A 13,877-nucleotide genomic window follows, 5' to 3' on the forward strand; every position below is an offset into this window, starting at 1 on the left:
TAGCTTTAATGCATGTACAGGAAGTGTGTTCAGTGTGCAGCTGCATTATATAGAAATATAAATATAGAAATATAAATAACAAAGATTGTCAACAGATATCAGGCAGTATTAAGGGACGTGAGAAAAAATGATTGGAAAAGACTAAGGCATTTTAATTTTATTCTTTGAGCAAAGGCAAACAAACACTCCTACACAACTCTAGGTCTTCATCTGGGTCCCTGACCTCAGTCCTCATCAGTGTCCTGATCTTCATCAGGGTCAGAGACCTCAAAGAAAACCTAGCATTGTTATGTGTTGGTTTGTATGGTTTGTTTGCCTGTGCTTGAACAATACATTTTAAGTATTATTTCACAAAGTGCCTTAGTTTTTTTCTAGGTTGTACAACTTTTTATTTAGCAAGACTTCCTCACAAATGAGCACCTGTCAGACCATCAGAGCTGTGCAGAGCTTCCTTCTCCCATTTAAAAAAAACAAAAAAAACACAATTCTGATGTTGTTCGTGTAAATTTTCTCTCATCTGATTCTTTTGTATGTGTGTGAGCTCTACCTTGTAGAGACTGACAGCTTTGCTCAAAGCAACAAAGCAATAAAAGCAATCCTAACCTTTCTAATTTTCTGTGTTTTTCAGCTCAGAATGTGACGGTGGAGGAGATCCTCTCTTCCTACAAACAGGCCTGTCAGAAACTCAACTGTAAACCCATTCCCAAAGTGCTCAAACAGATACAGGTGAGGTGCAGCTTAACACAAATGCAAATCAACAGACACAGTGTTGTAAAATTGGCAATATACACTCACTTGCCAGTTTATTAGCTACATTTATACACCGATATTTCTATTATTTTCCCTATATTATAAATAATAAACATATATCACTAGAATGCACTACAATTCAACAGCAGCACAAATTGCAGCCAGCAAAATAATCACAGCTTCAACAAAATCTGAGCACTATAACCCTTGTGAGGGTATTATTTCAGGCCTGTTATATTAAACTGTATTAGTTTTAGTCAGGTGTACCTAATAAACTGGCCCCTGGAGTGTAGTCTCTCTAGATTTGTGTCCCTTTTTTCGGAAAATATCCATTTCACCCAATTAGGAGGCGGTGAAACTCTGAAAACAAGTGGTGAAACAGGTGATGAATGAGAAGGGCCGTTTCTACATGAAATTATGTTATTTGCCACCTCTAGTGGAACGTCATAATCCCCTCTTAAATCCCCTGGCAGAGTGGAAAGCCATCACAACCCTAGCCTGCTGCTGAGCTCCTGCTTTTTGCTCCTTTTTCACTCCCATTTGATGTGGCCAATTCCGCTGTACTGCGCTCCTTGTCTCTACAAACACTGCTGTCATGAAGCTGCCAACGGCTACTTTGTGGTGGCAAAAGCTCCAACATGAGAGTGTATTGTGCTCACAAGTACATAATGTACATAAGTAGAGACACAGGGGCGTGCTGCTCACATTGAGCAACAACTTGGCTGAATATATGTTGCTTGTCGTGACAAAATTGCTGCTGAGACTGAGCATCCCTCCATTCGCGGTCATCAAGATGCCAACTAAGAAGTACAATGGGCGGCATCTCGGCACACAGGGGGACTATATATTCTACTTTACATACATGCAAAACACTCAATAGGGTTCGTCACATGGGGCAGGCGTTGGCCCATACCATAACAAGAGTACATTTTGTGCAAGTTCAAAATGGCTGGGTATAAACAACAACATATATCTTAAGATTATACAACACATACAATAATAGAAACTAGTTCAGTTGTGGCAGCATTGTGCTGCACAGTCAGGAGCTGGACAAGCTGGCTGGGAACAGTTAGGAAGTCCTGGTAGCTCCACCCAAAAGTTATTTGTAATTGTGAAGATTGCTGTCCGTGAGATTGCACAAAATTTAGTTACAAGAATTACATCCTAAAACCTTTCTTCTAGTGATGAAAAACACTTCAGAAGCCTGTTAGTGTGGTTTTAAGGGCAGGGCATGACTTTGGACAAGTGCTATGATGGTATCCAGTTGAGGTGGGCCTTTTTCCTTTTTCAACAAGGGTGGTTCTTACATCAGGCAGACGAGTATTTCGTGTCTTTTTTTTTTTTTTTTTTTTTTTTGCCTTCTCTTGTGGGTTAGCCAGCACAGTCATGTGTCTCATAATCCCTCTGCATAAGCAGTTCTTCAAATCCAGTGGGGGAAGCCTCAGGGCTGTTTTTATATTTCTGCCGACCTTGTGCCTTTGTCTGTGAATTGGTGCACATGCGTGATCTGTGTTGAGATTGTTAATATGTTCGTATCTTTCCTCATGTCATGTGGAAGTTGTTTGTACTGAATATAAGAAGTGTTTTTGTGTGGTTGTGTAGAGGTGGGACTTTAACAACTGTCCAAGACTTGAAAACCATTCTCCCAAAGTTTTTTTTTTTTTAATTCTGAAATTGCTGCTGATTAAACCTTTCTTAAGACAAGTACAATCAGTTGTACGTAATTGCATACATTTTTAGAGTGCTATTATTTATACAACACTAACAGAACACATATACTGACAGTGACCAATATGGTGCAGCTCCATTAGCACATGCAAATTTTCTGGCACAGAAATTATGACAAAGCAGCCTTGAATAACACTGCATATTAACATTTTTGCACTGTTCATTTGTTATCCAAATATTACAGGCCTCACTGAACTTACATAGGGTGCAACATGTGGGGAAAATCTTAATCTAAACAGATACTGACATATGAAAGCAGAATCTGCAGACATATGGGAATTCGTATGAATTGTAAATCATAGTCAAATGATGGCCGATTGGTTCCAAGATTAGGAAAACACAAACTCAGTAAACTTGTTCTGACATTTTAGTAATGATAAGTTTTTGTATTGTCCCTGGATTGTCCCAGACACCATATCTGTGTCCTAGGTCAGGGTTCAACGGTAATGAATGGTTGTTTTTGTTGTCGTCGTTTTTTTCAGTTGCCCAAAGTCAGTTTATTTTTGCCTCTGTACAAATTGTTTTATTTATATTAGCAGTTATCAAATAACAACAAAGACTAAAGTTGATTGTCATCTTTAATCTAAGGATACAATGTCTAAAAATGGCAGAAAATACTGAAAAATGTCCATCCCAGTCAGTCTAAGGTGATGCCTTTAAATCTCATTTTGTTAGTCTAAAATTCAAGTTAATATTATAATAAACAATAAAAGTGGGAATTTTCTATATTTGAGAGGTTGAAAACAGCATTTTCTGCCATTTTTCATAACTTTAACCATCAAGAAAGTTCAATTCTTTCTACCTTTTTCCCAGATGTGCAAGTGAGTTGCTTGATTTACTTGCCCAATGTGGCGTTTTATTTGACCCTGGCAAGCAGGCAATCCTTATTTTTAGTCCCACAGGTGCTATTTTTGTTGTCCCCGGGACAATGGGACATCCGTGTTTTGGACCACTGAACCTGAGGGAGACAAAGTCTTGTTTGTCCTGCCTATAGACAATAAAACTGACCATGTAAGACCCAGCCATACTGTCTTGGAGTTAAAATGACTGCTGGAAATATGATAATGCATCAGAAAGTAATATGTTTCATGTGAATGTGTCCAGAGAAATAATGGCTTGTGACCTGGAACTCTCTCTGCTAAAGTAAATAAATGCCCCGGCCGGTACTGGAAGTTTTATTTTGATCTGACGTTGCTGATAGTCTGTGTATGCAAACATCTGGGTTCCTGGCTGTCTCTCTGATTGTGTTTGTGTGGGAACGTTCCGTCACCAAACCGATTCCCCTCCAGTCAGACTGATGGGCTGATGGAGCAGTTGGCACTGTTGGCCTTTGCAGGATGGACACATTAGCACTTTCTCCTGTTTGTTCTGTCACACAGTCACTGCATTGCACACTCATAAAACCCTTAACCGGGCCTCCCCACCTGCAGGTGTGTCTCCATGTGTGAGTGTTGACGCTGAAGTAAAGTGAGCCCCAGATGGAAACGCATTTGTGATTCGAGAGACTCTGCAAAGAAATCCCCACACGCCCGGTCAGCTGAGAGAAAGAAGTCGGGTTAACCTCTCAGCTACTTGTGGAAATGCACATCTCTGTGCTAAGCTGTTGCTACTGCAGCTTCATTTAGTCCTATAGTCTGGGTACATTTCCACTGGGAGTCCTGGTCTTTACAGAGGTGTCCCACCTTCTCCCCTCCATCATATTCTCCTTTTTTGTGATTGCTCATGTTTGCAATGTCTGGCTGTTCTCCATCCCTCCCTACCTCTGTAGTCTTTTGGTTCATAACCGCCCCCTCTCATTTCTGCTTAGTCATCCTTGCAGTAACCAGCCACATAAACAAGCCAGTCAGACCAAATGGCTGATCAGTGAAAGGGAGGTTTGCAAGAGGAGCTCAGCCGTTTACCGGTTTTTCCTCTTTCACTCTAAATGCTTTCTTTATTAAGTCCAACTGCACTGTACACGTGGCGGCTTGCCAGGGGCCCTACAGGTTATGTACATTTCTGCCCAGTTGTTTGTGTCTGTGTGTTTTATAAGGGTCACTATTTAGCAGCTGCATGTCAAATGCCTGCTCTACAGTAACTCCCACAAGAGGCTTGAGACCTGGACACTTGGTAACCACGTGTCACATTTCTGCTGCTGTGATTCCCTCAAGGACAAGTGGTTCCCTATTATGCAATATAAAAAGAATATGCAGAAACTGTAAATCTGTGCAAGAGTAAAGATACTGCTATCATCATATGAAACTAGACACAAGAAATCCGTTGTCATGAATTTGTCTGTAAGGGGGCTAAATAATGCTTCAGTGTAAGGCTAGATTTTAGCAAGGATAAAACTGGCATGTCCATTTTCGAAAGGGTCCCTCAACTTCTCACTTTTAAGATATCCAAATGAAATTGGGTTTTATGGACACCCCTTTACAGACATACCAACTTTACATAAATCCAGTGCAGCTTGGGGCAACAGACTTAAAGTATAGATGTATAAGGATGTGCATCATTAGTCAAGTAAACACTTAAACATCACTACCATTGCTACTTGGCACCAGAAATACTAACTAGGACACACACAGGACTAGGATAACCTATTAATATTTCAATGCTGTTTGCCCGTTGCCCCAAAGACGTTACGCAGCCATCCGCTACTAGCGCTGGCTGCAGCTCCAGCATACGGCAGTGTCCCTCTGCTTTCACTAATACCCAGGTGAATGTCTATATAATCAATTAATAAATTAATGAAAAATTAATCCATTATTAATTGATTATTAAATTAATTAGCAACTATTCTGATAATGGATTAATCAGTTTGAATCATTTTTGAAGAAAGAAAATCAAAATTCTCTGATTCCAGCATCTTAAATGTGAGTATTTTCTGATATATGAGGACATTACCTTGGGCTCTGGGAAACACTGATTGACACTTTTCACCTATTTCTGACATTTTATAGACCAAACATCTAATTGATAAATAGACAAAACAATCAGCAATGAAAATAATCATTAGTTGTGTAATAGAGCATGGGAATGGTCATCATACACTTCCATCAAAATGTGCTAAGTTCTTATAAACTCTAAACTTACAAAATTTAAATAGGCGCCTAAAGAAAACATTATATTTAATACACATTTATGACTAGAAAAACCTGACAAACAGTATTGAGCTGCAAAATCACAACAATGTGTGTAAAAACAGCCTTAGGTTCCCCGCTATCTCTCCCTAAAGACACTACCCTCCTCCAAAAGGCAAAAATGTCTCTGTGATAGGGAGGGAGGGAGTGGAAAAGGCTAAGTACAGACATATAATCGTTCTCATTAGGAATCTCCACCTGTCATTGTTTATGAAACACCCAGTTGTCATATTTCTTTATAGACTTGAGACTAATAGAAAATCTTGTAGAGGATAATTTGACTAAAAAGTACTTCAGTCTTTTAAAACACCACTGCAAATATATGTATCAGAGGCCCAGCAAGAATTATTACAGAATTTAATGAACAAAATCAGAAAGGCAATCTGTAGCTTGATGTAGTCTACTCACACACACGCCCATACCACCACTCGTGCAGAGGAACAGTGTGCGTCATGCACTATTTTTGGGCTCTGGCAGCTCTGTCAGAGAGGTATTTACACTGATAAAGTCATTCTCACTGACAGGTGCCCATGACCATTGTAGGCGAGGATTGTCTTGCCGTTAAATCCCTTAAATGTGTGTGTGCTTTTGTTTACATAGCTAACACCATCTGGATGCAGAAGAACCAGAGTTTGTGAATAAAACCCAAAAGCACTGAGAAAATACTGTTGAAATATTTCATGTTATGCTACCCAGAGAGAGTGGTTCAGTCGGTTTCACAGCTGATTTATCTTTATAGCTACTGCAGTGAGTTATTTAGTGTCACAGTGTTTCCTCCTGTTTGTATTGTGACCGTACAGCTTTTTACATGTGGCATTTGTCACATAACATCATCATGTTTAGGGACCTGTTGAGTCATGCAGGAGGCCATGAACCCGCAGTGCAACTAAACCATCGTCCGTATGTTCAGACGCACACACATAAGTGATGGCAGTGTGGCACGAGGGCAGAGGTTATCGGGTTCATGCTGAATGGGCCGGGCAGCCAACTAGAGAGAGGGATTTGCTGGTACATAGTTTCGATGGCAGCACACTATGTTTTTGTGTTTGAGTGGGTGATTGGGTGTTTTACCAGGGCAAGAGGTTAAATATCTTTCCACCTTTTGATCTGTGATGCCGTGGTGTCGGACTACATCACAGGATATAGTCAAGTTGAGCACACAGAGGCAGATGGACAGCTGTACATGCTCAGGTTTAAAGAATCAAGTGGCATATAAAAATGGATGCACAGTTTGAATAGTCAAGGCACATTTAGGCCATGGACGCAAGTGGGGTAAAAGTTTCATCACAACACAATATTATATTGATTATTTGGACACTGATACAATATTTACTAATATCTACAGCAGTTTGATTTCAGTTCAATCCTGGGGTAAGTGATCAATATCAGATATCGTACATCCATTTAACACAGTCGGTTACATTTTTGTCAAGTCACCAAAACTAAAACTAAACTAAAATAATTAAAATAATAAATAAATTATGATTCTGTAGTTTCATGACAGAACCCTTCCAGACATTTGTGGCACTAACATGTCATGGGAATTTCAAAATAAAGGTGTACTTTAATATAGATAAAGATGACGATATAGATCGATCTCTTCACTTTGCATCGATCATATTGGATTGTTGAACATGGAATCAATATATCGATCAAGCTCAATATATCGCTGCACCCTACTGGACACCAGAACAACAACAGGCTACACCCTCCTACAACAGCACCGACAGATCTTGCTGTATGCTGGTGTTCCTACGTGCAATATCAATACTCCAACCAGGTGTATTATCATCCACTGCGCAATATCTGTACCAAAATTCCTAACTCAGTGTGCAATATCTACAATTCCCCCGTGCCATGGTGTAAATTTGTAAATAATGTATATTTGCTGTTACCATTTCCTATGTTATATATTTTCCCAGTTATATCTCCCTGTTTATATTGCTTGCTGCTATTTATTGTCTCTTTTTGCTGTTGATTTTACTATGTTTGCTATCCACTTTGCTGCTGTAACACTGAAAATTTCCCCACTGTGGGACTAATAAAGGAATATCTTATCTTATCTCTTATCTTATCTGATTGGGCGAACGCTCACTCATAGACTGTCTGCTCACGGATTCGAGAATGAGCCATGCAGTTGCTGAATTTGTCTTCATTTTAGATTGAGAAAGGGTTGGTTTAAAGAGACAGTTCACCCCAAAATAAAAAAATATATATTTTTGGCCAGTAGTGATGTTCATCCACCTAGATTTTTTTGGTGTGAGTTGCAGAGTTCTGTCTCGATATTTAAGAAATCGTGAGCCAGTCACGCAAGATAATTCACAGACCTTGTTGCCAGCAGTTTCATGTCTGAACTATTTTCTTTCTGCAGTAGAATCTACCGGAACTTTCTGATAGAAAGAAAGTAGTTCCTACATGAAACTGCTCACTACAAGTTCTGTGGATTGTCTTGAGTATCCAGGTCATGATTTCTGGAGACACTGCTGTTGAATTTTACAGATTAATTTTTTTTTCAGTGCTTTAGCATCACAAGCTAACTGTCTGATTTTCATTTTTCTGCATTAGTTTGGTTTAATTAGTTATTTGATGGTTGAAAAGGGTATTCCACGCTATGATTGACAGCTGAGCCCTGCTCACGATCGGGTCGGGTATATGGACAGGAACTCGAAAGCACGACTCCAACCCTGATCACTACTGCGCAGACTTTCTAAATGATGGCACCAGCGTAAGATGGCAGTGCTCATATCTCATATAATGGCTTTATTTTTGTGCAGTAGGAGGAAGTGGAGACCCGTTGTCCATCTTTATTTATGTCAATGGGCATGGTCAACCGCAGCCAACCTGGAACTCCCCTCAAAAAAAAAAGCTGTGTCTTGCACTAAGGTGGTGACTCAACACATGTGGCTGTGCTGCTAATTTAAAAAAGAGATGTTGCTGCTGATGTGAACCAGATATTTCCTGCTGCTGCTTCAAATTTTCCCACCAGTCAAGCAGAGGCTTTTATTGTGAAGCAGCTGTAGGAAATGTAATGTATTTGTTGCCAAGTTGTTGTGCAATTCTGGATTTGATTTATTTTATAGAGAAACAAGCAAACAATAAATAATGAATGAGAAACACAAATTAACATTTGACATCTGAAAGGAGTAGGAGAATGCAATATTATTGTCCAGCCCTACCCCTTATCTAATCCATCCATGATCAATTCACAACAAGTACACAACTGTGCTCTTCATACCTACGTTATAAACCCCATATTAAGTCTGTGAAAGGAGAAAACTGATAACAAAAGCATGACATGTGCTTTATATTCCATTTTCTTATTTCTGTACCTCGCACAAATAATTTCTTTTCAAATTGTCTTTAAACTTCACAAACCCCATAAATTTACATGCATATGCTTTTAAGACACTGTTGTTTCAAATGTAATTTTCCTCTTAAATTATATCCTCCCCACTCTGTCCAAAGACATTTTCAGTCTTTTGCCAGGAAGTAGGTTGTTTCTTGCTTTGTATATAATTTGTGCTCTTTTAAATTCCACCAGCTCCTTAAATTTCAATGCGTGTGACTTAAAAAATAGGTTACTAGTGTGTTCCAGATATCCGACATTGTTTGCTTTGCTTATGCCTCTTTTTTGCAGTATGCATAATGGTTGTAGGGTGTTTGTGGGCGATCCCCCATACCCCTATTCAATTATTTAAATATAGTAATACTTGACAGCAGTACGGAGTGTACAATGCTTTATAGCCCTGTGTGTGTCTAGCTTTGCCTAGAACTGCAATGCTCCTTGCCAACTTTGCTCGTACATGTTATATGAGGTTTCCAGGAGATTTGGGGGTCTTTCATCACACCAAGAAATCTGTTTTATTATTCTTGATAATTCAGACATGTTCTGTTCTATTTGGTTCGCAGATCTGTTCAGAATGTTTCAGGGAAGCAATCAGCTGTGGGATGAAAAGCTGCACACATCAGACTCTACAGTGGTTGTGTTTGAGATCTGTGTTTTATCACTAGTACTAATTTATTGAATGTTGATGTGAAAGTTTAAACACGTGAGGAGCAGAGTTGCTTCCATGGGGTAATATATGAGCTGAACTCTTACCGACACTGTTTCTTTTTGTCTCTGTAGGAACTGAAAGACCTGACACAGCGAAATGAATGCTTAGATCTAAAAGGTAAGAACCGAAACAACAGTCTTAGTCAAGGCTCTAAATTTAACTTGTGGGAATCAACAGATGCTAAGATTTCTGCATTCTGGGAAATTCATTATTTCATGCAACAACATGTACACGTTTTGTGCCTCTGAAAATCAGGTGTGTGTGTGTGTCTTCAGGTGAGAAGCTGGACTACAAAGCATGCGAGTCTCTGGAAGAGATTTTGAAGAGGGTCCAGTTTAAGGTGATAGACCTGGAGCAGACCAACTTGGATGAAGATGTAAGAAGCCTTTTAAAATCTGTCTTTATCTCATTCTCGTCCGTCATTTCTCTCGGCGCAGCTAGCACACTTCCAGCTTTCATCCTTAATTCATGCATGTCTCTCTTTCTCACCCTCTTTCACTGTCTTTTTCCTTCAGTCACACTCTCCTTTCACTCTCACCACTCTGGCTCTGGGATGTGGACTGTTTTGTCATGGGTTTTCTGATTACTCCAGATGTCAGCTTGTGTAAACACCATTAAGGGACGTTTGGGCTGTAGACACGCACAGATAGACAGTGCTGCAGTGTGGAGCAGAGGGGACTCGGGCCTCGACGACTTCCTGTCACGCAGAGCTCTAAATGTACTGTTCAGCACTGTATCACACACAGACACAAACTCTGCTTTTAGCCAGAGTCCCAAATGAATCGTTTCTCTAGGGTAGGAAGGGTCACTTTAATTACTGCTCATTATTTTATTGCTGTTGAGCAAAGCTGTGTCAGTACTTTCACCCTTTAACTGTAGAATTTATTTAGGCCCCAATGTCCTGCTGTTGATGGTGCGATAAATGTAGCCCTCTTCTTCTTTACCATGAGAGAAAAAAAGAAAAGAAAGAAAATCCCTCTGGAGTTCTGGAGCCAATGTTTTTAAGAGTCAGTTCCCATTTTGTTTGTATCATGTGGATGCACACTTTAGAAAACATGCGGCTGCATTCAGGGGGGTGACACGATTCTATTTCACTTTCGGTTTTAAGGTCATTATTCCATTCAATTTTTGATTATAGATCCATGGTTCAATGCCCTGACGACTGACATGTACATTTTCAAATTCTTCTAATGATAACTCATGTCACCAGTCTATTGGGAACAAACTTTAAAACACAAAAACAAAAAGAAGAACAACAAGATCACAGAAGGATACTTGACAGCAACAGCCTGATTTTTCTCACCTGCGAAACCAGCCCCCCTTTTGAAATCTTTGAGGTGATGTAGCGTGTTTGTTGTTGAAAGTGAAGTGGTGCCTGCAGGATGCCGCAGTCAAAGAAAAGTGCTTCATGCTTTGAGGGGTAGTAAACTTCCTTTAGTCGGCTGTATTGTGGCTAGATGAGCATATAATAATGGTTACTGTATGTATATGTTTGCTGTCACAGAAGCACCTGTTTATGCAACATTACTTCAGCAGCATCCTACATTCTTAATAGCAGAGTTGTATGAAATGTTCCCTACCAGGGATAAATGTTAACAGCGGAAACACTAAGCTAGCTGCTAGATAAATGTAGCGACGGTGGACAGCAAATCAAAGAATTGGATGCATCTCCAACTCCAGCTGTTGTTCATTTTTTTTTGTTGTTTGTTTTTTTGATTTGTGGAAATCGTCAGTCTTGCCTTTGATTTCAGTTATCGAAATTAAACTAATTCAACTAATTTTTGATTTAATATCAAAATTGTAACACCCCCACTGCCCACAGATGATACACACTGCTGATGGTTTTGTACTGTTCGACAGATCAACAGTTGTTGGCAGTAACACACTAAAAAGGTGTAGCAATTCATCAACAAAGGCAAGGAAGAAGAAGACTGCTTGCAAGTAAAAATGGATGTAAACAATAATGGTTTGCAATTGGCTGTGTCCAAAATAACTCAGTACTCACCATATAGTCTGCTATATAGTGTCTTTGCAATTTTGTAATGCTGTCATAAAGTATAGTGAGAATGATTGTACCCTATGTAGTAGATTCACAGTATCCCACTATGGATATTGAAAAGTAATGTACAACTGATGGTCACTGACCAGAGCTGTATACCATAATGTATTGCACTGCGTGAAAAATAACAGAAATGACATAATTAACACCACAGAGACTAGTGTAGAGAATAATCGATGAGTGACTCCACAGGTTGCCTTTAAGGTGACACATGTAACACCCTAATGTTCATAACAAGGTACTGCAGTCCGAAATATTGGAAAATATTGGAGCAAGTTGTTTCCTTCCACCCCCTCCTCCCCAAGCTCAGAGGGCAGGTTGCCTGCAGATTGCAATGACACTGAACCTACATGAGCACAAGAAGAACGCATTATACTCTGACAATGACAAGCGATGACGAGTCGTACACAGCTGTTTATAACTGTCAGTGTAAAAGTACAGCCTGTTATCCTGAAGAAAAAGCCCACTGCACTGAAAATACACACCGTGGAGTTAGAGTTCAGTCACTGCCTGCCAGACTCCATTAACAAATTGCTTAATTTAACTGTTACAAACATCTACTCCTTCTAGAAGATTATTACATAAAATTATATAAAAGCAGACGTTACACAGTAGAAGAAAGGAGAACATGCTGACTGTAGTGTTGTTGTCATAAAAGCCAGTATTTATACTTGGCGTGTTTCCTTAATCTCTGATGACACATCAATGGTTTTGTTGTGATTTACTACAGTGAATATATTACATATTTCTCCTTTAACATGAGAAACGCTTTCAAATGGCTTCAAAACCACATAAATTCCATCTTAAGAACTTATGAGATTTAAGTTTTACAAGCGTCCACGCCATAATTACCAACAACCAAATGATTCATAATATTATTTATTAGAAGACAATAACTGTGTTTCAGTTATTATATAGCATGAGGGATTTAATAAGTGGCTGCAGCCCTTTTTCTCCCACTTTTTTATTAATTAATAATAATGTAATCTTTCTAATCTTTAGATCTGACATTAAAGTATGAAGTATGCATATATCTGGTTATGTTATCTGGACATGGAAGAGTATATATATCAGAGGGACAGTTCACCCCAAAATCAAATCAGATACATAGTCTTCCTCTCATCTGTGGTGCTGTTTATCCATCTAGTTTTGGTGTGAGTTGCTGAGTTTTGGAGATGTCAGCTGTAGAGATGTCTGCCTTCTATGGAAGATAATGGAACTTAATAACACTCTACTTCTGGGGCTCAAAGTGCCAAAAAAAATACATTTGAAAAATTCAGCACCAGTGTCTCTCTCCAGAAATCATGACCTCATTACTCACGATAATTCACAGACTTTGTGACCTTGCTGTGAAGAGTTTTTTTTCTGGCTGATTCTACTGAAGAAACATTGCTGTTGAGTTGTTCAGATGTAATTGTTGGCGCTTTGAATACCTTAAGCTGAGTGCCATCTAGCTCCATTATATCAGAGAGAAGGCAGACATCTCCTCAACTGATATTTCCAAACCTCTGCAACACACACCAAAAACAATCTAAGATAATTAATTAGCTCTACAGGTAAGAGGAAAAATATGTATTTCTCATTTTGGAGCAGAATTCTTCCTTCAATATGCATTTCAATACTAAAAGCAAAGACCAATGAATTGGATGTTTTTATTCAGATAACATATCCAGGTACAGATCACTTATTAATACCAGGTGTAACTGGGGCCAGAAGGTGTTTACCTGCGTTAGCCCTGAGATGGGGTCTGTGTTGTGTTTCGTTATACTGCTTACAGGGTATAGGTCCAGCCCCACCATGTGGCAACGACACGACAAGGTGAACTCATAGTTTTCTCCCTGCAGTGGGACAGACTTTATCAGTTTCATTCATTTTGTAGTGTAATTTTACTTCACCTGACAGTGGTAATTCTGATGTGGTATCGTAGTACAACAACAGATTATGTGTCAGGTGGTGTTTCATATCCATTAATTTGAGGGAATTTACATGTCTCCTTAATCCCACATGCATTGCCCACTGAAATCACACGCAGTGCTGAAAAAAAAAAATTAGCTAAAAGAGGAGATCCTGACTCATCAGGGATAAAGTCATCCTGTAAAAACAACAACAAATATTGGTTTTCATGATGACAGGACATGCAGGTTTTCTTATTTTTCCACAAAG

At 39.3% G+C, this 13,877-nt stretch overlaps 1 protein-coding gene across 1 annotated transcript in view; it reads left to right on the forward strand.

The window, feature by feature from the left end:
• Nucleotides 1–13,877, forward strand: part of ppp1r37 (protein phosphatase 1, regulatory subunit 37) — a 59,480-nt gene that overhangs the window by 25,104 nt on the left and 20,499 nt on the right. Inside the window, exons 2-4 of the mRNA XM_084717731.1 lie at nucleotides 629–726; nucleotides 9,727–9,772; nucleotides 9,931–10,031. Of these exons, the coding sequence (XP_084573857.1) occupies nucleotides 629–726; nucleotides 9,727–9,772; nucleotides 9,931–10,031 (245 nt within the window). The remainder of the gene's footprint in view (nucleotides 1–628; nucleotides 727–9,726; nucleotides 9,773–9,930; nucleotides 10,032–13,877) is intronic.

Source organism: Lutjanus erythropterus, chromosome 4, assembly GCF_056507025.1.
Source record: "Lutjanus erythropterus isolate fLutEry1 chromosome 4, fLutEry1.hap2, whole genome shotgun sequence".
Classification (NCBI taxonomy): domain Eukaryota; kingdom Metazoa; phylum Chordata; class Actinopteri; order Lutjaniformes; family Lutjanidae; genus Lutjanus; species Lutjanus erythropterus.